Source organism: Vitis riparia, chromosome 6, assembly GCF_004353265.1.
Source record: "Vitis riparia cultivar Riparia Gloire de Montpellier isolate 1030 chromosome 6, EGFV_Vit.rip_1.0, whole genome shotgun sequence".
Classification (NCBI taxonomy): Eukaryota; Viridiplantae; Streptophyta; class Magnoliopsida; order Vitales; family Vitaceae; genus Vitis; species Vitis riparia.
In genome coordinates this window covers 17,268,945-17,292,873 of record NC_048436.1, presented here as the reverse complement: position 1 = coordinate 17,292,873, position 23,929 = coordinate 17,268,945, and the positions used below count along the sequence as shown (strand labels likewise).

Genomic DNA, 23,929 nt, shown 5'->3' with positions numbered 1-23,929 from the left:
AGATATTAGGAATGCTTTCCGTATATCATTCTTTCCTTATATTATTTAGTGTTGAGATATTAGGAATGTTTAAATATTAGGAAGTTGAGATATTGAGATATAAGGAATATTGAGATATTAGGAAAGTTGAGATATTAGGATATTGGTTGTTATTTCCTTATATCATTCATTCTCATTCTTAGAATGGTGATTACCCTCTATATAATACTCTGTACATGAACGAATGAAAATAATGAATGGAAAAAACTACCATTTATCAATTTGAAGATGGTATCAGAGCCATGGAACTGAAATCTTGGATATTTTGTCGCTATGGGTAGTCCGACAGCGATCATCCATCCTAAGATAAGCCCTAATATTGATAAGTCAACCTTCAAATGCACTCACTGCAATAAGATTGATCCCACCAATCTGGATATCCCACAATTTCAAGCAACGACTCTGGTATGACTAGAAAACAATGAGGAACTGAGGGTTTGAACCATGGACCTTTAGATCATGTTTAGGCTATCAACACTTTGTCATTAATGATAATAATCGTGATCAACGGAAGAAGGATTCCAAGAAAACCTCGATTGCAACTGTTGCCGAAATAAAAACAAAGGCTAATGTTGCTGAGAAAGCCTTGCATTGGTAGCCGCTACAGATCATGGTGGTAAGTTTTTAAATACTTTTACACCTGTTATTAATAGTGCATGGATAATTGATTCTGGTGCTACAGATCATATGACTTTTGATTCTAGACAGGTTTCACCCCTTAGACCTTCCTCACAAAAAATTATTTCCACAACCAATGGTAACACAACCCCAGTCATTGGGGAAGGATCCTTAACTCTTACTGATACTTTGAATTTGGATTCTATTTTAGTTGTTCCATCTTTAGATTACAATCTTTTGTCAGTTTCTCAAATCACCGCAGCCTTATCTTGTATTGTCATTTTTTGGCCTGAATTTTGTGTGATTAAGGACATCCAAATAAGACAGACGATTGATTGTGGTATTAAGCGGGGAAAACTCTATTACTTGGACTTACAGTCAAAGGATTCAAATAAGTTGCAACAAGCCTTGATGACAGATGGATCTGAGGGGGAGAAGAAAAAGTCTGAAATTTGGTTGTGGCATCGACGTCTGGGACATGCTTCCTTTGGTTATTTAAAAAAATTGTTTCCTAGTTTGTTTGCAAAGAGTGATATTTCTGGTTCCGTTGTGATATTTGGAATTGGCTAAAAGCCATCGTGTTTCGTTTCTGTTAATTTTGAACAAAAGTCCGTTTCCTTTTATGGTTATACATTCTGATGTTTGGGGCCCATCCAAAGTCCCAACTTTGAGTGGCTCACGTTGGTTTGTTACTTTTATTGATGATTGTACTAGAATGACATGGTTATGCTTGATGAAGACCAAAGATGAAGTGAACTTGTTGTTTCAAATTTTCATAAAATGATTGAAACTCAGTACAATGCAAAGATTCGGGTTCTGCGTAGTGATAATGGTGGAGAATATCAAAGTTTTGATCTTCAAAAGTATTTGGAAGGACATGACATCATTCATCAGACTACTTGTTTCAATACACCACATCAAAATGAAGTCGCTGAACAGAAAAATCGGCACTTGTTAGAGGTTGTTCGTGTTTCCTTGATAGCAGCAAAACACCAATATCTTATTAGGGAGAACCAATCACATCTACCGCATACTTGATCAATCGGGTACCTTCCAGCTCAATTAACTTCCAACACCTCTCCAAGCTCTTACTAATGCCGTAGTTGCCCCAACTGTCCCAAATCTACCTCCTCGTGTTTTTTGTTGTGTGGCATTTGTGCATCTACACAAACACCAACGCACCAAGTTAACTTCCCATGCATTGCAATGTGTGTTTGTTGGATATGCATTGCACAAAAAGGGATATCGATGTTACCATCCTCCAACTCGACAAATGTATATTACAATGGATGTGGTGTTTCATGAAGATTCGATGTATTTTTCATCTGAGTTTGAACTTCAGGGGGAGTACCATAAGGAAATTTAGACTCTCGATTATGATTATCATATCTCTGAGGAAAATGAATTTGGACAATCTGAACTAGTGAACCAAGAAGCGGGGAGAGTTGGATATGAGTGGTCAACAATTTGGGTTTTGAAGATGTCTTCACTGAAATACCAAACCAATCGTCGTCTGTTGAAGATGTTCTTAATTTGGAACCTGATCCATTCATGAAACGGTTACCACATCGTCATAATAGAGGTATTCCTAAACCCACATATGAACCTGAATTGTCTACCAAAGTCAAATATCCCATGAGAAACTATGTGTCTAACCATCATTTGTTTGAATCAAATAAGTCATTTGTAAATCAATTATCTACTGTAGCTATTCCTAACAGTGTGCAGGAAGCCTTAGCTGATCCAAGGTGGAAAGCAGCTATGAATGAAGAGATGAAATCATTGCAAAAGAATGAAACATGGGAACTCGTAGAATGTCCACCAGGAAAGAAGCCAGTTGGGTGTCGTTGGATCTATACTGTGAAGTACAAGACAGATGATAGTATTAAACGATTTAAAGCAAGACTTATAGCAAAAAGGTACACTCAAACTTATGGAATTGATTACACAGAGACATTTGCACTTGTAGCTAGATCAACACAGTTCGAGTATTATGTCTTTAGCTGCAAACCTAGATTGGCCATACAACAGTTGATATGAAAATGCCTTTCTGCATGACGAGTTATCTGAAGAAGTATATATGGATCTTCCACCAGGATGCATGGTGTCAAAAAACAATGTCAGAAGGTGTGCAAATTGAAGAAGTCATTGTATGGGTTGAAGCATCCCCGAGAGCATGGTTTGGAAGGTTCACAAAGTCAATGAGAGCTTTTTGGTTATTGTCAAAGTAATTCAGATCACACTTTATTCTTGAAAAAGCAACATGGTAAGATTATCGCACTCATCGTAAATGTGGATGACATAGTAGTTATAGGAAATGATCCTGAAGAAAGAAAAGCTCTGCAAAATTATCTATCTAGAGAATTCGAAATGAAAGATCTAGGTCCTCTGAAATACTTTCTTGGGTTGAAGTTTCTCGATCAGTGAAAGAATTTTTCTGTCTCAAAGAAAGTATGCCTTAGATTTTTTACAGGAGACTGAATGTCGGGATGTCAACCTATTAATACACCAATAGAAGAAGGTCTGAAATTGTGTGTTGAGCCTAATCAAGTATCAACCGATAAGGGAAGATACCAGAGACTTGTGGGGAGATTAATCTACTTAGCTCATACAAGACCAGATCTTGCTTATGCATTGAGTGTAGTGAGTCAATACATGCATAATCCTGGAGAGCAACATATGAATGCAGTTATGCGTATTTTGAGGTATTTGAAGAATGCTCCTGGGAAGGGAATTTTTGTTCGCTAAAATGTTAATCATCAGAGTATAGAAGTATATACTGATGCTGATTGGGTCGGTGCAGTGGATGATAGGCGATCTACATCTGGTTACTTTACCTTTGTAGGTGTTAATCTTGTGACATGGAAAAGTAAGAAGCAGAATGTCGTCGCTCGTTCAAGTGCAGAAGCTGAATTTAGAGGTACGACTCTAAGACTTTGTGAGACATTATGGCTAAGACTTCTCTTACAGGATTTAGGTTACCTATTTAGGCAACCAATCCGATTGTTTTGTGACAATAAAGCCGTATGTGACATTGCTCATAATCCAGTACAACATGATCGTACAAAGCATGTCGAGGTGGATAGATTCTTCATTAAGGAAAAGTTGGATGATAAGATTGTGGAATTGCCTAAGATTCGATCAGAAGATCAATTGACCGATATCCTCACCAAAGTTGTCTCAAGTCAAGTGTTCTCAAAATTTTTAGACAAGTTGGGTATGTGTAACATCTATGCACCAACTTGAGGAGGAGTGTTGAGATATTAGGAATGCTTTCCGTATATCATTATTTCCTTATATTATTTAGTGTTGAGATATTAGGAATGTTTAAATATTAGGAAAGTTGAGATATTAAGATATTAGGAATATTGAGATATTAGGAAAGTTTGAAATATTAGGATATTAGTTGCTATTTCCTTATATCATTCTTTCCTTGTATCATTCCTTCTCATTCTTAGAATGGTGATTACCCTCTATATATACTTTGTACATGAACGAATGAAAATAATGAATGGAAAAACTATCATTTATCAATTTGAAGATATTTGGATCTTTTCTTTTTTGGATAAGACTTTATAAAAATTTTCACTCATCTCCTTTGCAAACAAAGCATACTGATTGAGGGCTATGAAACAAATGTTTAAAATGTTCTTTGTTTTTTTTCCCCTAAAGTTCATGCGTCTTGAAATCAGGGTTTAAATATAAATTTAGGAATTGTATCTTAAGAAATTGCATTTTAAGATATGGTTTTGAAGTCTCATAGAAGTCATATTTTTAAACGTTGATTTCAAATTAATTTTTAAAAAAATGAAAAAAGGGTTACATTTCACAACCATATGCTTAATTATAATCTATATTTTAATTGATCAAAGCTCATTTTTTTTTAAAAAAAAAACTCAAAATTCTTGATTAAGTAGAATCTCACAAGTTTGAAGCTATGATTTCACTGAAATGTAATAATAAAAATACTTGTCTTTTTTATTATTAACTTTTTTAATATTAATACTCCAAAAACATTGATGTGATTTGTTGGAAATTAATATTTGAAAATTGGAGTTTAAATTAGGGTAATTTAACATAATATAATCCATTTAATGTCATAACACTGGTAAGTAGGTGATCATATAAAAATCTAGTTTAGAGAACTTTGTATCAAATGACTAGTTTGATCTTAAATCCTATATAAATTTAATTTTAGTCACATTCACGATCATATAATAACTTACCAGTCGTATTTTTTTAAAATATAAAAGAATATAATTTTAATAATAATTTTTTTAAAATTAAGTATATTGTCATATCTAATTATTAAGATAAATATAAAAACTTAATTATTTATGTAATTTTACAAATCTTCATTAAAAAAAAAAAGAGAAGAAATTGGATGTACATGCAAAATAAAAACAAAAAAACAAAGATGTAAAAAGTTAAAAACCAGACAACAATATCTTGGTTTTGCCCAAGAAAAAAACAAAAGATAAGAAAAAAAGAGAAAGTAGAAAGGAGTATGGGAGGAAGCGGGACGGCGAAGACAGAGACTGCTGAGACGAAGCAGATGGGGTGGTCGACGGAGTGAGAGGGTGTGGTCGGAGTGAGAAGCCACGATCGTGAGGTAAGTGTTTCACAGATCTAGGGTTAGGGTTTTTCTTCATTTTCTTCTCTATTCTCAGTTCTCACTCACTTTCTATGGGATTTTAGGGTTAAAATGTTGATATCTTCTTCAATTTTTTATTTTTTATTTCTAACATGGCTACCTGAGTCACAAAGACCCACAGAGGCGTACGCCTTTCTGGAGTTTTGCTTTTTCTTCAACGCCTCTAGGCGTTTTTGCCACGCCTCGCCGTGAGGCGCGCTCCAAGGCACGCCTGAAAAACGCCATTGAAATCCTTGCAATGGCTGAAGAATTTTGTATCCACTGGATTGCATTATTCTTTCTTAGTTCTTATAATTTCCCATTTAAGTAGGAGTTTTGTGACTTAAAAAACTCTTGAAGTAGTTTTATTACATGAATATGATTATTATCTTTGAGAGGTTCAATGAAATTTCTTTCATTTATTAGCTATGCAAATTCCTGAATTCATTCAAAACCAAAGGTAACGAGAACCATTTCGTATAAATACATATGACACTAAGTAATAGCAGGTGGTAGAAATTTTCTTTATGCTTTAAAAATCTAATTGAATATATAATTTGAACATTTCTTTAATTCTGCTGTTCATACTTTTATCCTCTAAAAGATAATGAGAACCAGTGACCCCTTGGCTGAGAAATTCAGTTCTTTTTTTCCTCCCTTTTTTTTCTTGTTCTGTAGATAGTCCTGATATTATAGGAATAGGAATCGCTAGAAAAGTAAAATCAATCACTCTCAACCGTTCTGAACTCTTTATGGGCTGTTTTCTGTTGCTAAATTTGCAGAATGTCTAATCTTATGATTAATTTTCTTTCTTGCCATTTTCAGCTTAGCTCCATTAACAGCCTTTGTGCTATATATCATCTTTAATTTCTGGTCAGCTCTCAGCTTTCACTAAACAACACCAAAGGGAGTGTAACCCAAGTATACAGGGGATATTCAAAGTTATGCACAGAACAAAGTGGAAGAGAGAAAATAATAAAAATAAAAATAGAAATAAAAAAAACACAAAAATGAGGACCAAGACAAAGGAGTCACAGTTTACTCACCTCAATCCAAATAAACCCCAAACTATCAAGAGAGTCAGGGAGGAGCTTCTAATATTCAGTGCGGATGTAACCTAGATGTTAAATGCCTTATTTGCAAATGTTAAGGCACCCAAAAGGGGCTTATTAACTAGCCTGCAATATATCTTTTCCAACCATTTTGAAACTTCAACAAGTTTCTTCCATCAAATCAACAACATGAGATGCTCGTCCAACAACATGAGACCATTTAAAACATCAATGTTCTCATCACAGCAATGTTTCAGGAATAATATTACATTCTAGGAACATATTTTTAATAGTTTATCTTCTCAATTCACCTTGTCAGTCCATTGGAAGAAGCATTTTGGAGAAGTGCCTGGAAAACCCTTTTTCCACCTGACAAATACATTGACTACCTTCCTTACTGCTCATACAAATGATTTTTTTGGGGGTCTGTTATGAAAATCCTGAAATTGTAACTGGTAGATTATACCACAAATTCAATTGAATTTGGACTGTCCATGACAGGTGGGACCCATGATTCGAGTTTACAACCTACATGGAGGGCCTCTGATAGTGAAGGGAAATTAGGCATGCAAGCAGGAGTGCTGCTGTGGAGACACAGTTTCTTTCGAGCAATACGTCGAACAGTTGTGTTCTCTTCACCTGTTAATCAAATTGCTTATTCTTTCAACTCTTTTGGCACAGAAACAGCTGCTCTTTCTTTTGAAGAAAGTTCAAAGCCAAATCAAGAGGAAGAATCCAAGTCCTTATCTTGGAAGATTGAGAAACTTCCAAGAGGAGAACCAGTTGGGCTTGCCTTCCAAAGCTGGATGGGTGAGGGTTGCCCCATTCACAGAGGCCACATCTTTCATGCCATTAATCGTCTGAGGAAGCTAAAATTCAACAAACGTGCCCTTGAGGTAACTATGTCTGTGTGTTGTTTCAGCTTTTCAACTGAGTTTGGTGATTGATCTTTGGCAATTTTTCTTTGCTCTAAAGGATGGCAAATATTTATTTCAATGTGGAATGAACAATGGAAATTGCATAATTATCTTAAACTGAATGCTATATCCCACTCAAGAGGGATGGTTAATCTTGAATTCACTACCTTTTGATAGCTGGGAAATCTGAGGAAAAAAGGGAGCAGGTGAAATATTGAAGATTTATGATTTTTATTTTTTATTATTTTTTTTAAGTTTCCCAAGAATGAAAAGTTTGTTCAAGTAGCCCAATGGTTGAATTAATCCTAGCTCAGTTTTTCTTAGGTTCCAAATTCAATATTTGAAATTTTCTTTATCTCTTTTTCTGCTTTTCTCAGCTACCACAATGGAGCATAAATGGAATACAAATTAAAAATCAAGAATATTGCCATTAAAGAGTATTAAATAAAGAACTCACATAACATCTTCTGTGTCATTTTGCACATGGCCTAAATTGCGAAGGACATAGTAGTTAGCATCATCTGCATTTTGGGTAATGTTCTAAAGTCCTGTCTTTGCTTGAATTGCCTCTTTGAAGAAGCAGGAACATGTGTTAACTATGCTTGAATAATATTTTGCCTATGACAGGTAATGGAATGGGTGGTCAGGGAGAGGCCCTACAGGCCAAAAGAACTAGACTATTCGTATCTATTGGAATTTACAACCAAGCTTCATGGGATTTCACAAGGTGAGAAGCTTTTCTCCCGTGTACCTCATGAATTCCAGAATGAGTTGCTGTACAACAATCTTGTAATTGCATGCTTGGATAAAGGAGTGATAAGGCTTTCGCTTGCTTACATGAAGAAAATGAGGGAGTTGGGTCATCCCATTTCATACTTGGTCTTCAACCGTCTTATTATCCTCCATTCATCCCTCGTCGAAGGAAAATCATCCCAAGGATCCTCACCCAAATGAAAGCTGATAAGGTTGCCCGGCATGTCTCTACTTATAACATTCTCATGAAAATAGAAGCTAATGAACACAATATTGAAGGGCTGGTCAAAGTGTTTGGTGAAATGAAGCAACAACAAGTTGAGCCAAATGAGGTATCTTACTGCTTATTAGCTACTGCACATGCTGTTGCAAAGTTGTACACTGTGGCTGAGGCATATGTTGAAGCAGTGGAGAAGTCCATAACTGGAAATAACTGGTCAACACTAGATGTTCTAATTATACTGTATGGGTATTTGGGGAAGCCTACTGATTTAGAGCGTACTTGGGGCATTGTGCAAGAACTTCCCCATGTTAGATCTAAGAGTTATATGCTGGCAATTGAAGCATTTGGAAGAATTGGACAACTAAATCGAGCTGAAGAGCTTTGGTTAGAAATAAAGTCAAAAAAAGAGTTGAAATCAACAGAGCAATTCAATTCAATGATATCTGTCTATTCCAAACATGGGTTTATTGATAAAGCTTCTGGGCTGTTTAGGGAAATGGAGATGAATGGATGCAAAGCAAATGCCATAACTTATCGAAATCTGGCTTTGGGTTGCTTGAAAGCAGGGTTATTGGAGGAGGCCTTGAAGACTCTAGAGTTGGGCAAGGGTTTGACAACTAGCACAAGGACCAGGAAATCAATCCCGTGGTTAGAGACTACCCTTTCCATTGTTGAGATTTTTTCTGAGAATGGTGATGTTGAGAATGCTGAGAAGTTGTTTGAAGAATTGAAGACAGCAAACTATACCAGGTACACTTTTGTTTATAACACCTTGATTAAGGCTTATGTGAAGGCCAAGGTCTATGATCCTAATCTTTTGAGAAGGATGATTCTGGGAGGTGCTAGGCCAGATGCGGAGACCTATAGCCTGATGAAACTTGCTGAGCAGTTTCAGACTTGATTCAAATCAATTATACTGGATTAGTAAGCAAATATTAATTTCAAGGCAAAATGTTGGTGTAAAGATAAGAAATTGGAAGAGAGGGATGAATTTTGGAGGAGCATCCTGCAGATTTGCAGATTAAGAGAAATGTGGCAACTTCAGGCACACTGAAATAGTTCTTTTCACATGCCTCTAGAGCTCAGATTATATGGAGATGCTTACAGCATGTAGCGTCACTTTTTCTTCTGTATTCTGTTCCACCACCAAGAAAAGTATTAATTGATTACAAAGGCAGCACAAAAATTCTAACTGGTTATAGAAATTTTTTTAATAGCATTGTTTCGGCTGTTTTTGAATAACATAAAATCATTTATTCATGTACCCTAACTGGTTGGTCGAAATTGTAATTATCTGTAGAGCAGGCCCCATTATCTTTCACTACTTGTTGAATAAAAATGAAAATGAAAATTGCCTTTCCATGAATTTTTTCACTTTGTGTACATGTGCTTGCCTGTGTAGTTAGGTTATTTTCTTTTTTTATTTTTTTTATGGCAGGAATCTGGAGGTTCTTCATAGACAGAGATTAGTGGAGTTTTAGATAGCAGTAGAATGAATGTAGTTACTCCAGTTGCTGCTGGCTTGTCAGTTTTGATTAGCTTCTGCTCCCAAAAGGTTTGTGTTCTAGCATTTATATCATATATTTGCAAAATAAGGGTTGGTTTGCAAGTGTTTTTAATTGAAGCGTGTCTTTAGAAGTATTTTAAAAATGTTTTCTAAATGACAGCGAACACCTGATTTTTATCCAAAAGTGTTTTTTATATTAAGAGTGTTTTATAAAAGTACTGTGAAACTAACTCTGGAGATTACTGTTGGGAAATTGGTTGTGGTATTTTTCTTTGGAAACTCCAGTATTATGGGTGTTAGTATTGACCAGTTTCATTGCATGTAGTACTCTATTTTCGTTTGTTTTGTTTATGGTCTGGTTACAGGAAGGAAGAGGTGACTATTATATAGTTCAATCAACCAGTGTGTGAGTCTTATTGCTTTCTATCTGTTGCTTTGTGCCTTGTATTGTTTGTACTCTCATCGAATAAGCTAGATAGATTATTTTTTTATGTACTTCTAATAGAGGGCAACGCTCTAGATTTCTTTTGTGTATTTTCTACAGAGGGCTGATCCACAAGTAGGAAAAAGTGTGGATCAGGGCATCAGAATGTGCTTGCTTGTCAAATTAATTGTCTTGACAGCTTTGATTAAGATTATGCTACCTGGATGTGCTAAATTTAAAGTATCAAAAAGGTATTTTGGTAGTGCATTTAAGTTGCACTTGTACAAAATAAATCCTGTTTGGAGACTTGAGGTTGGTTCTCTAATACCTAGCTCTGGTACCTCCACTTTTATTGCATTCCCCAAAGGAAAAAGAGGAAAAATAGGTTTCCATTGGGGAAGATAGTGGTGCTCCAGAAATTATCTACCAGACACTAGTAAAAATAAATATGCAAAAAATTTGAAGTGTACTTCATTCTGTAAATCGTCCAATGGCTCACAAATAGAGAAATATTCTGCAGCAAAGAAACTGAGAAGACAAGGAAGATAGACTTTGTATTGTATCAAAGAGCAGGAATAGTCTTCATAACAAGATCCAGTTATTATAACCTGACATATTACAAAACAAACATACTATATAGTTGTTCATATAAAAAGAAACGATGGGTAGATTTAGTCCATTTGATTCAAGTAAGATAGTTAAGGAACTCGGCTGCAGTAGCAATGGCACCTCCTGTGATGGCACCCACAACAATCTTGTCTCTACTTTTTTCGCAGGCAGAGGATATTATGGCACCGGTCAATGCACCACCAAGCATGGCATTCTTCTGCAATATATCCAAAGGGAATAGGTGGGCGCATCGTCAGTTGGAAAATTTAAACTGATCAGCCCTTTCATATGAATAAGTATTCAGAATGGCAACTGCTTTGATGCTTTGAAACGTCAGTCAGTCAAACCAAATGAAATGAAAATTCACTTCTAGAAGTTTTGATGATTTCTTAGCGACTGCTAGTGAGGCCAAGACATGATGATAGAAATATATACAGACAAGAAACTAAATTGATGTGGAGCTCCTTGCTTAGGGAAAATAACCTAAAAAGGATCTTGAAAGATAAAGTTTGAACCATATGCAGAATCTGAGATGAATGAGGCATGTTTTGTGATCAATGAAAATAGGGAGCCACATTGTTTCATATATATATATATATATATAGAATACAGAAAACATTTGGCAATATACTGCAAAATTACCCAGTCTCTGGTGCCACGAATCCTCTCTGCCCCATACTCCATTCCCACATATACTCCAGCTACGGTTCCTGTTGATGTGAACAAAAGGAGTTCTCAGTGCTGTTCCTCATTTTGCAAAGAAAACTGAAGCTTACTGGAAAAAGATAGCTTTCATGCCTCGTACAAAACAGGTTTTTTTTCAATAAGTTACAGTATGCAAAACTGCTTATGCTTACCCCAATATGCAGCTTCTTTGCACATCTTCTTCAACTGTGGTAATGGTAATTTTCATTAGTCAAATCAGAGATGGTCATATTTTAGAACAAAATTCAGAGTCCTCTATAAGATTTAATCTTGTAAAACCTCTAAAAGTCAGCATGCTGGCATTCTTACTGTGTTCTAGCTGTCAAGTTTGAAATTGAACACTTGGTAATAGAACAGGCTCCAAGAAATATTAAGAAATTAGAAGTTACTACTGAATTGCTCGCTAGGATGAAGAGAATGGGTACCAACAAAGGACAGAAGTACTTGGATCACTCATATTAACTGGGAGCCCTTTAAGCCACTTCTTTGGGAGTTGAACTAGGATAGCTTGGTCTCAACCTAGGAAATCCTCTTGTGGGTGCTTCTAAAATTTCTTGGTAGGGCAACTATGCCTAGAGCTAAGCAATGTGTCTTCTGTGATTCCCCAGCCAAACATACCTGCCTGGAGAATTTGGAATACATGGGAAAACACAATGACAGATCTCTGGAAGTTAGGTTGACTCTAGCCTATCATGTACACCAGGGGATGAAGAAATAGCACAAGGTTTATCAAAAGTTCAAAATCAGAGAAGACATATAGGAGGGATGCACTTTAGTGAATAATGAGAAATTTAGGTGATGTTGGTAAAGCTATGTTTTCCCAGGATCGCCTGTTTCATTAAGTACTTTTTCTATCAAAATTCAAGGATGAAATCCTTTAAATTAATGTCAATGGTGAAATATGAGATATTATTTGAGCAACACCATTACACTGAGGGAGATTTTCCAAAAAAATGTCATTAAAGGAACTAAAAGTTCTAACTATTTCCCAACAGTAAAATGTAATGCAGAGTGGGTTGAGCCTGTTATAGATGATGCCTTAATGGATTTTCCATGCAAACAATCTTGATTGGATGGCCTTCGTGTTTCAAAGACACACTTCAAAGTTCAAAATAAGCAATTTTCTGAACCACCATCCGTTTTTTACTATTACTACCCCTTTCTTGTGCACTGCACATAAGCAATTGTTTGTGTGTGTGTGTTCTAAAATCATGTTAGCTGAGATGGCAAGTTTGTGATGGTATTTGAGTGCACAGATAAAGAAGAGGATTGCCCTTGATATCATATCATTGGCAATGAGAACACTGAATATAAATAGTTTCGGTCGAGGAGTACAACAATAAAATTAAGCTAGAAGATAATTGCTAAGTATCCATTGGTTAATGGGTGATTTGATTGGGCAGCAATGTTGGTTCTTCTCTTGGAAAAAATATTCTTCAAAGGGTATGCTCATGCATTAAGTGTCATTTGTACATTAATTTCTTGATTGTCATAGAACTTTCATAAGGTGGAAAACTAAAATGTTTAAACATAGAAGGGGGACAGCAGAGAAGACAAAAACCTAATCTAAAAATGTTTATTAGCATCTCAATGATTAAAATATTTGGATATAAACTAACAGATTGGTGATGCCATTTGTAGCACTTAGATTAGGTGAGCATATGGTCTCTGGCCTTCTCATTTTTCCAGGACCAAGGGCATTGACCATGTTACCAACATCATAGCAACTAGTCAGTTAAGTTCCCATGGATTAGGAATTTAGAATGAAGCTTGAAAAGTAGAGGTTGTCACTTCCCAGAAGAAAGTCCCAAGAAGGAGCCTCTTGACCCAGCAAACAATTAAACTGGACAGACTAACTATCATATCCCACATAGCAAAATGTAAAGTTAGACGGGCAGTAACAGCTGAGAGAAAACAACTAGGTTAAATGAACTGATAGATCTTACCGAGTGTTCAACAGTGTGACGTGAAATACTCCCTGAAAAAGTTAAGTTACATTAGCATATAACTAAGGAGAAAAAAGCTTTATCATTAATAAGTGATATTAAAATGAAGCATTCCTAGACAATGGAGAAATAGTCAAACTGAATCATGTCAAAATGAATGGGAATTAAGGAAGTGCTGTACCTTGAGGCAACATAAGGCCCATTTTCAGTGACATGCACACATGCACATCCACAAATAGAGGAATTATATCACGGGAGGCATAAAAGGGAGGGACGATGGTATATAGTGTAGTGGAAAGCAATCTTTCCTTTTTAAGTATAAGATCAAGATTCAAAACCCCTATTGCAATTTTTTTTTTTTGAGGGGGGGGCATGTGTCCCTCCTGGTCCTTAGCTGGCTCCGCTACTGTGCACATTATTTGAGAAACTATTTTACTGTTTTGATACTATGACTCTTCCTATTTGATATTACAAACTTAATACGGGATTTTATATTTTTTTAGTCTTTGTGGTTAAACCATCGTTCCCACCATAGAAGGGACCTAATCACCCGTTCCCCACCCATACCAATGCAAACAAGACTTTGGCCTTATCTGAGATAGCTTCTTGTCTTTTACTTTAGCCAAAAGTTGAAGTTAAAGTCAAAGTCATAATTTTTAAATGACAATATTGGTATTATAAAAGTTTTATTAAATATAAATTAATTTCTTGCATGCATAAGCTAAAATAGAATTTTCACAAAGAAGTACCATTTTCCTTACTTCTACATTAAGCACTTTTATAAACCATAACCTCTTTAAACAAAATTAGCCAAATAACCATTTTAGAAAAGAGTTTTTGACTTCTTAAAAATCAAACCAAAAGGGTTTTCACATTTACAACTGCTTGCATCCTAGCGTTGAATTGAAGTGATTAAGCTTCTCCATTTACAAGATATGCTATTTCCCATCAATATGAATAGAATTTATGTGTACTTTTCACTTGTTGCATCAAATCAACACAATTGGAAATGAATGTTTGATAGTTGCGAAAAACAAAGGGAAAAACGAAAGAAAAAGTCAAAATAAAGGGAAAATCAATAAAATTGACATCATGGGCTAGCAATTTCAATCTTATGTTTATGATAAGTAAATCAAATCAAGAGTAGAAATAACCTCTTTTGACGACGTAGTAAGCTTCCTCGGCTGCGGCTCTGGCAGCTGCCACCTGAGAGAGAGGAAAGGAAAGATTACAGAGACAAGTAGAAATGATTCCATAATTGAATTTTGAGAGAATACAGGGAAAAAAATGACGAAAATGAAGTGAAGTTACAGTTCCGATCTTCAAAAAACCGTCTACGGTGAGGTTGAGAAATGGGTGGCCCATGTCGATCATAACAGCCACCCTTGGAGTTGATAGAGACCCTGAAATTCTCTGGTAAGGCATCTTCTTCTTCTTCCTCTTCTTCTTCTTCAGTGCTCACTACTTATAAGTCCACTCGGTTTTGATTATGTGATTGGTCTGTGTTTGATTCCCCATGTGAGATGCCATCTGTCTCAATAATATAATCAGAGATGATGATAGACGTACACTTGGCTCAGTCTACAAGGCTCACTTCCCATCATCCCACTTCGCTTTTCAAGCGGGTACGTGTTACCCTGTCGGTGAGAAGCAATTTTCAAGTAATCTAGAAGTTAATGTTCCTGTAGAATTATACTAAAAACAATAAGCAGGATTTACGAATAGGACAGAAAAAATGAGAAGATAATCCATTTGAGAGTGACAGAAGATTATGCTAAATTCAAAGAATTGATTTGAACAAAATAAATTGCTTTCAAAATTCATTTTCTTTTCCTTTTTTCCATATGGGCATTGATTGTAACCAGGCCAAGGCCTCCTCTCGGGAGGTTGGGCCTTTTACCTATTGATTACCTTAAAGAAATAGCAGAAGAAACATGAAAGAATAGCAGTTTCTAGAACACATTCAAGAAATCCTCATTCAGATTAACTACACAACTTGGTTTTGCTACTCTACATGAAATTTCTCCAATCTAATCTATCACCTCAAAGTGTGAGGGATCATACATAGCCTCATTGAAGAGAGGCTATACATGAACATCTTCCCAAAGGAAAAAAGGTGGCACTTAAGAGAGAAGGGTTGCCCTTAGATACAGGCAGCCATGAAGAAAGACACCCATTTTGACAAAGCCTGAATCCTCCCAAAATTGCAGAAAAATGGAGACTCATAATCAGAGATTTACAATTCCATAGACAAGATAGAGACAATATCCAGAAAATGACTTGGAAAGTTGACAGCTTTACATATTATGTATAATACAACTCAGATTATTTCATTTTGCCCCAACTTTTGCCATTTTGCTTACATTTTTTTTAAATCCCATTTCCATATGTACATAAAAGCAGACCTCAGGAAACTTCAAAATCAGTGGGTTTTGATTTATTAGACCTCAATCACATTATTATTATTATTTGTTGGATTGTGAAGTTTGAATTAACTTTATTGTACTTTGTTGAAATGTTGAGGTAGAGCTGCCTAGTTAGCTCATGGGGTTGAAAGAGGCGATGTCTTCTAGAGAAATCTTTATTTTGAGTTAATCGATAAATTTATCTTTATTATATATTTAACCTTTTTATATTTAAGATTTTTTTCTCTTTATTTTAAGTTAATCGATAAATTTATCTTTATTATATATCTAACTTTTTTATATTTAAGATTTTGCTTTTTTTAGTGTGCAGTCATAATTAAAAGATTTTTTAAGAGTTTTACTATTGTAACTCATTTTATTAGTTTTGATCGATGAATTGTTAAGTGTTAATACATTGTAGGGATTACTTTAATTACTAGACTATGTTAAAAATCATGTCCTTTTTACTTTATTTTCTATTCGTTTGTGCGCATGATTTAATTAACATTATTATCATTAAATTAGTAGGAGGCTTGTATGAAGCATCTCATTCTCATATATTTTCATAATTTTAAGACTTATCTGCAAATATTTTTAAAATGATTCTATAAAACTACTTTTAAAAAACAAATTTTAAAAATAAAATTTAATTATTTTTTAGATATAAAATTTTGTTTGAAAACTCAAATAAAAATGAAAAATGGGAATTTATTCTCAAGGAAAGTATTAAGTATTTATATATAATGCACTTTTTTTTTTTAAATATCATGTAGATTTTTAATTATTGTTCAAAATATTACAAAATTTTGAAAATTCTTAAAATTTGTTTTAGAAAACAAATTATTTTCATAAAATATTATTAGAGAATTATTTTCTATGAAAAATTCTCCAACATTAAAACTATTTTCTATGTTAAAAAATTAAAAAAAAAAATTTAAGAATAATTTTTAAATACAATTTTAAATTCTTAATATTCAATGGGCAGTAATTCCAAGGAAAAAAAGGAAAATATTACAAGAGAAATAAAAAATAATATATATATATATATATATATATATATATATATATATATATATATATATATATATATTTTTTTTTATTTGAAAAAGAACAATTTCACATATTATTTTTCACCCAAAAAAGGTAAAAGGATTTACAATCAAAACGACACCGTTTTTGGTTGACTTCATAGTGGTAGTGACACATCTAGGGTTTGCTCGGTGAAACTTCATACCTATAAATATCTGCGGTGTGAATTGTGACAGAAACCCTAATTCGAGATCAGTCAATCATGGACAAGAGCATGCTAGGAGATCTGGACTCTCTTCCTGAGGAAGATAAGCTTCGAATGTCTGTCATGATCGACCAGCTTCAGATCCGCGACAGGTTCGTCCTTTCCTTTTATATGTGTTTTGGCAATACTCGAGATTCGTGTTAGAAATTGTGGATTTGGCGATGCCAAGAAGTCTATTCTGGCCATTTCTCCTGAAGCAAATATGAGAGTTTTATCTGAAATTTTGAATTCTTTTGGTTTATTTCGGGGTATTTTGTATGTAGATATTGAATCTATTGTGCAATTTCGAGTGTTGATATGTGAATCCAATGGGCAATATCGAGAATGTCTACGAGATAAATTGTTTCAGATGAACCCTTGTTTGAATTTTCTTTTTCCTTAATTGAAGATAGAAATCATATTTTTCGATAGTTCTACACTGTACTGTGATATATAGGTTAGGGCTCCCTTGTAGCCTACACGTTTCTATTTCATGCGGCGTTGCTGATTGAATAATGGATCCATTGTCCATCAGCTCGGCATTACTTAGCTTCATAGAGAAGAGATTCTGATGGTTCCATAATCCTTACACTGGTACATTGTGTAAGATTGATTGCAATACATACGTGTTACTGGCCTGAGGCATTTGTTTTTCTGAGGCTATGTTTAGTTCTTGGAAAATTTGAGTAGGAAAAGAAATAGAAAGGAAAAGTAGAAGGAAAGAAAAAGTCAAGGAAAATAGATAATAGATTTAAAGTTGATAAATTACTTTTATATATTATTTCAAACTTATTTCACTTTTTTTTTTAATTCTTTAATATAAAGATGAAATAATTTGAAAATGTTTAAGTTTCTAATTAATATCTATTATATTGATTTTCTTTGATATTTTTCATGGTATAACCAAACATAAGAAAATAATTTTTCTTAGCACTTTTTTCACTTTCTTGGTACTTTTTGGGAGCCAAAGACAACCTTAGTGCTTGTTGCTTAGTCTTTATGTTACCACTTCACATAATGGCTTTATGCCATGTTGGTTGCAAGGTTAACCTTTTTTGTGACATTGATAATGTGAAGCCAGAATAATGTTCTCCTTAAAACCAGTGCAACATGTGTTGCAATTGGACGTTTTGGGAACAACACTCCTGTTGAAAACTATTTTGAAGACAAAATAGAAGGAAAAAAACCAGTAGCAGTGACTATGATGGGCTCTAAAATGTTTATTTCAAGTGGTACAACACAAGAACTTTTATAATATAAGCTGCCTGAGTTATAAACTGTGAATCCTGAAGAATTTTCTTAAAGCCATTGTAAAATGGTAACAAGATGCAAGGATGATCTCCTTTTTAAATTAAAAAGCCCATAAATAATGGGTGTAAAACATGGCATGAAATTTGTTGCTTGGTCCTTGTCATGTGGCTTCGCATCATGGCTTTATGCCATATTTGGTTGCAAGAACTTTTACTTTTTGTGACATCGGTGATGTGAAGCCAGAAAAATGTTCTCCTTAAAACCAGTGTGACATATGTGTGTTGCATTTGGACGTTTTGGGAACAAAACTTGTGTTTAATATGTAAGAAAAAAAAAATAGCAGTGTCTAAGCAAGAACTTTTACTTTCTGTGACATTGGTGATGTGAAGCCAGAAGAATGTTCTCCTTAAAACCAGTGCAATATATGTGTTGCATTTGGACGTATTGGGAACAAAACTTGTGTTAAATATGTAAGAAAAAAAATAGCAGTGTCTATGGTGGATTTCTGAAATGTTTTCTTTGAAGAGGTAGCAACATTTTTTTTTGATAGGCAGTAGTAACATATACACTTCAATGTAGCTTCAACTTTGTTTTGCATTCTGTCTTGTTTATGAATCCAGGAGTATTTTCTTAAAACCATTGTAAAATGGAAATGAGACACTTTTTTGTGGTGGGGTTGTGACAGGGACTAAAGACGATCTAGGGAGTGCATAGCCAGTTTGTATGGTGCTTTGTTGTAAAGAAATACCTCCCAAGTGGTCAAGTCATTTGTACAATCCCTACCATTGCAATTGTTGCTCTGGTTGTTTCTGATGCTAATCTTTGCGTGGTTCTGTGTTTTTTGGATTCTTCCCTGTTCAGTTAGTTTTTTTATATGGATGCCAGTGTGGTTTCTTAGAACAGAGGCAAGGAAGTTCAGAAAATGACTTGTCTTTGTTTATGCCAGAGAATTTGGAAAGAAAGAAAACAGTAGAATCTTTGAGGGGGTAGAATAATCCTTGTTGGTGACCTAAACATGCCTTAAAATCTTGCTGTTTTTTAATCTTTTTTTTTTATATATATATTTTTGCTTAAAAAAATCTTGCTGTCTTTCTTGTTTCCCGGTGGAAGTCAATTTATTCTTGTCACATTTTGTAGATGTCGTGATCTCAAGTTAACCCAGCTGTAATTTTCTTTCCCTCTTTCTTTTTGGGCTTTTTTTGCAGATCTTGTCCAATACCTGTGTCAGGGAATGCATCCCTTGTATTTTGCTAGGTGCCTCGTTAATTAATTCAATTTTGCCTATAAATGAATATAAAAAATTGTTGCTTTGGTTCTGATAATCAAAATTGTTTCTGAATAGTACTGTATTTTCAGGATAAATCTTCTAATATATTATTTTCCTCGTTCAACTTGCAGTCTTAGAATGTATAATTCACTGGTGGAGAGATGTTTTAGTGACTGCGTGGAGAGCTTCAGGCGCAAATCCCTTGACAAGCAAGAAGAGACCTGTGTCCGGCGATGTGCTGAGAAGTTCTTGAAGCATTCGATGCGTGTGGGTATGAGATTTGCAGAGCTCAACCAAGGGACAGCAACACCAGATTAAAAGCCCTTAAGCAACCATGGGTGCAAAACATGTTCAAACTTGCCCCAGGAGGATTTAGTGGTTGTTACAAAAATGGAAATGTTTCTGTCCTTAGTTTACATACGTTTCTTCCCCCAGTGCAGTACAATGGGTGCAACTACAGGAATTTCCTCGTTAGTAATAACCTCAAGCAAATTATACCCCTGTAGCTTTCCGGAAGATTGATGAATGACTTTCAGTAACTGAATTTTGATTCATGCAGATTTTGGATATTTGAGCATTTTAACCTTGCACCTTATACCCCTATAAGGTGGAGCCACAATGCTAAGATATTTTTGAGTGGCCATTCTATCACTAACCCTGATTGTATAATGCAAATCTGAATACTATGTTTACTGAAAGAATGCAGATAAATAGGTAGATCTTTACTGCCGGAACGTACGCCAGTTAGTGTTTTTGGAACTCGAGCACACTGGAACCACACCCTCCTTTCCATGGAAATCAATTCAAAGAAATAACCTTTAACCAACCATCCTTTTTCTATGCTCCACTTCAGCTTCACAAGGAATTCTTGGAATGTTCCAACCAGTGGAGCTTTTCAACATATCAGTAAAAGGTAGATGCATAAACATTGTTTAACAGAACTAAAATGCCACCATAAATTTCAAATTTCTGTGACAACCTGCAAATAAGGCATAATGGAAAATGGATAATTGACTCGGATCTATCCATCCATGTAGGAAATACACTCTCAATCAAACCAGTTCTTGATAATAGAAAATGACATCCAAGGATAACAACCACAATCAGAACAGGTGTGTGGAAAACAGGCCACTTGAAGATACAATGACAGAAAAATTAAACAAGTTTTTTGTTTTTCACTTCAGGGGCACAAGCACCCCATCTCAGAATCTACTGTGGATAAAAGCTTAGCCTGACCACTTTTAATTGCTGGTTGGAATAATTACTGCAGAATCACCATAACCATATACCTCACAATCAGCAACAGCAACTTTCTGCAAAAGAAACATTGTTCAACCATCAGACATTATTAACCAATCAATTTTTTTTTTTTTTTCAAAGCCAAAATGAAAAGGACACATTTACATGCATACTTTCTTTAGAATAAACTGTGCAATAAATCATTCTGAGATTTTACGGCATAAAACAGTAAGTCTACTATTTTGAACCACCAAAAGATATGTGCACATGGCTGTTGATCAATGTGCTACATTGAAGGAATGTGAATAAGCCATCATTTTGGTTAACAAACTGGATAAACCAGAATTGTCGCAACCAATGAATAGATGCCATTCTTCCACTCGTAAAAAGCCCTGTTGGTTCAAATTCCCTTTTTTCCCACCCTTTAGACTCTTCATGGGGAAACAAACATCAGGATGCTGACTGCACAATCAGCACCTGTTGGTTCAAATTCTTAAGAATACTTATGAGGAGTAGGTGCTGGAATATGTTTCTCTGCCAACAGTTTTTGCCCTCTCCTGCGTTGTTCTTAAAAAAATCATACTCAGTGGTGGACTGTTGGGACTCAAAAAATAAATATATAACAAAGTAAACAAAATAAAATAAAAACAAAAACAAAAAATATGGCCATTCTTTCAGGTAGGTAGCACTTAATGGCAAACCCAACAGGGAATAGAAGAATGGAAAATTCAGCAGTCCAACAATTGTTGTAAAGAGGTAACTCAGGGATATCTCTTCAAGACATCATGACCAGAGCATGAGCACCTAAGACAGCATACAAGTGCCAAGGCAGTCTAAGTTAAGATAGACTACAATTGGTGAATTAGTATCAGAGAATTTGAAATACGAACTAGAAAGAAATGTCCAACAGTCATGAAATAAGAACACACAGCAACAGTTACTTGCAACTGAGTGCAATCAAATGAACGGGAAAGTGCATAGTTTTGTCAGAGGAGATGAAGAACCCTTCTTTTTTTTTTTTCATCTCCTACATTTTTAAAGCATAAAACCCATGCCCAGACCATATTCCTGAAAAGACTTTGCCGCATACAACAAGAATGATTCAAGAAAAATCATATGATGAATTACCAGTCACAATCAGGGCATTAATCATCATGTTTGTGATGCCGTTTCCTATTCCTCTTTTCAGACCGCTTTGTACCCCTGCCAACCCGCGAATCATCAGAGCCACTGATATCAGAATCAGACAATGATGCAGCCCTTCTGCTCTTCCGCTTATGCCTATCAGAATCCACTGATGAATCCGAATCATCAGAATAGCGATGACTTCTCCTCCTCCTCTTCTCCTTCCTACTTTTCCTTCTCCTTAGTCTACGCTCCTCCTTATCCTCATCTGATGATTTCTCCTCATCAGATGAATCATTCCTCTTCTTCCTCTTCTCCTTCCTCCTCTTCCTACGACTTTCATCATCATCATCATCCAAATCACCACTTACCCTCTTCCCACTCCTTCTCTTTGACCTACCTCTCTTCTTCCTCTCCCTAGAATCTGATCCATCATCATCTGACACCTCCTTCTGGATGACCTCTTTTTGCTACTACCCTTCTTTTCATATCTCTCAGCAATAATCCTCTCAATCTCAGAATCAGCATCAGAGTCAGAACTCTCACTCTCATCCTCTTCCTCACTTTCACTCTCATCCTCAACTGCACCCTTACCATTCACTTTCTTGCCCATGTTCCCCTTCAACTTATCCAAACCAGACAAAACCGAGGCCTGAATCGCATCTGGGTCTTTTTCTTTATCATCCTTAATGCTCAAAAAGTTGCGGCACTGGAAAGTGAGGTGCCCGACCCGGCCACATTCTTGCATGCCCCACGAGTCTCATCTGCATTAGATCCAGTTATGCGGGCAAGGGCAAGGAGACCTTGGAAACTAGCATAAGCATTCTCAGCCTCTGGTTCGGAATTCGATGACTTGGGTTGGAGGAATTCTTAGCATCATCCTTATTGGGGGCATACGGATCATAACCAATTGCACTCTGCCAAATTCCATGAGTTTGAAGGGCAGCACTGCTGTGCACCCGATTATTGGCGGGCATACGAACCCTACCTGCTGTCGCCGGCATCTTTTATCCTGGCAAGAAAGATAAAAGCAAAATAAGGTTTTATATTAAGGCTGACAAGAAAAAAAAAAATCAAATTAGGGTTTTGAATTAAATTCTAATCTCAAACGAAATTGATAGGGATTAGCGTATCTTAGGGCTTTGATTAACTCAGAGAGATATCAAACTACTGATAGAGAGAAATTCAAACAACATCCACAGAAACTTTTTTTTAAGGAAAACATGAAAAAGATTTGGGAAATTTTAGAAATTTCTGGTGTTCTGAATTAGAACTCTGAAAATTTTAGGAAAGACTTCAAGTTTTTAGCATTTTGATTAGGGTTTTCAATTAGATCTTCATTAAAAGCCAATTGCTGAAAAACCTTAGGGATTTGTTTTGAGAAAGTGCGAAAAACAAACAGATTGGGGCTTTAATCGTACAAAAAATCAATCAAATAAAACGCGAACTAGGACGAAATTTCAGGGATTCAAAAAATAAAAACCTCCGAAATTTCTAGCATCCCCACCGACAGTAAAAAACAATGGATCGAAATGACATCCTCATGAATCTCCCATGAAATAAAAAATTGGGGAAAATTTCAAATTTGTGAGAGAGACATATGTTAATCGCCCTTACATATTTCACTGAGAGAGCATTCAACAGATAGATTAGTAAAAGCATCAAAGGGTTACCTGCTGTTGCGCCGAAAATTTCAGAAAGAGGGATTGGATAAGGTCTTGGTTTCTTCAGAGAGAGAGAGAGAGGGGAGGAGGAGAGAATCAGAGAATTCCAGAAGACGGACGTTTGGAATGGAAGCCTCTCCGGATTATAAAGGTCGACAGCGATAACGTGACCAAAAAAAATAAAAAATCATAAATGTTTTTATTATTTATTTATTTATTTTATATATTTAAAAAGTATTACTAATAAATTTAATTTTCATAATTTTATATTAGGAATAA

At 35.3% G+C, this 23,929-nt stretch overlaps 3 protein-coding genes and 1 pseudogene across 3 annotated transcripts; 2 read left to right on the top strand and 2 right to left on the bottom strand.

Moving 5' to 3' along the window:
- Positions 1–5,289: 5,289 nt before the first annotated feature.
- Positions 5,290–9,601, top strand: LOC117915524 (pentatricopeptide repeat-containing protein At1g07590, mitochondrial-like). Its single transcript, XM_034831089.1, is given in 3 exon segments — positions 5,290–7,238; positions 7,887–8,166; positions 8,169–9,601. Coding segments are annotated over 3 exon segments (1,650 nt in total). The 5' UTR covers positions 5,290–6,836; the 3' UTR covers positions 9,137–9,601.
- Positions 9,602–10,695: 1,094 nt separating this feature from the next.
- LOC117915565 (outer envelope pore protein 16, chloroplastic-like) lies at positions 10,696–14,880 on the bottom strand. Its single transcript, XM_034831150.1, has 6 exons — positions 14,738–14,880; positions 14,581–14,632; positions 13,427–13,458; positions 11,633–11,666; positions 11,418–11,485; positions 10,696–10,992 (listed from the first exon to the last, which is right to left on the bottom strand). Exons 1-6 carry the CDS (start codon positions 14,849–14,851, stop codon positions 10,852–10,854), a joined length of 441 nt encoding a protein of 146 aa, XP_034687041.1. The 5' UTR covers positions 14,852–14,880; the 3' UTR covers positions 10,696–10,851.
- Positions 14,881–17,099: 2,219 nt separating this feature from the next.
- Positions 17,100–20,217, top strand: LOC117916692 (mitochondrial import inner membrane translocase subunit Tim9). The gene is made up of 2 exons (XM_034832839.1): positions 17,100–17,217; positions 19,754–20,217. The coding sequence occupies exons 1-2, from the start codon at positions 17,123–17,125 to the stop codon at positions 19,938–19,940; spliced, it is 282 nt and encodes a 93-aa protein (XP_034688730.1). The 5' UTR covers positions 17,100–17,122; the 3' UTR covers positions 19,941–20,217.
- Positions 20,218–20,550: 333 nt separating this feature from the next.
- Positions 20,551–23,773, bottom strand: LOC117916691 (annotated as a pseudogene).
- Positions 23,774–23,929: the final 156 nt, after the last annotated feature.

What these genes read in the sequence shown, in the direction of transcription:
- LOC117915565 (XM_034831150.1), bottom strand. Translation starts at nt 14,851, where the DNA reads ATGCCTTACCAGAGAATTTCAGGGTCTCTATCAACTCCAAGGGTGGCT. An exon ending in TTACTACGTCGTCAAAAGAG is followed by an intron (nt 13,459 to 14,580) that starts GTTATTTCTACT and finishes TAACTTTTTCAG; the next exon opens with GGAGTATTTCACGTCACACT. An exon ending in GTCACACTGTTGAACACTCG is followed by an intron (nt 11,667 to 13,426) that starts GTAAGATCTATC and finishes CCATTACCACAG; the next exon opens with TTGAAGAAGATGTGCAAAGA.
- LOC117916692 (XM_034832839.1), top strand. Translation starts at nt 17,123, where the DNA reads ATGGACAAGAGCATGCTAGGAGATCTGGACTCTCTTCCTGAGGAAGAT. An exon ending in CAGCTTCAGATCCGCGACAG is followed by an intron (nt 17,218 to 19,753) that starts GTTCGTCCTTTC and finishes TTCAACTTGCAG; the next exon opens with TCTTAGAATGTATAATTCAC.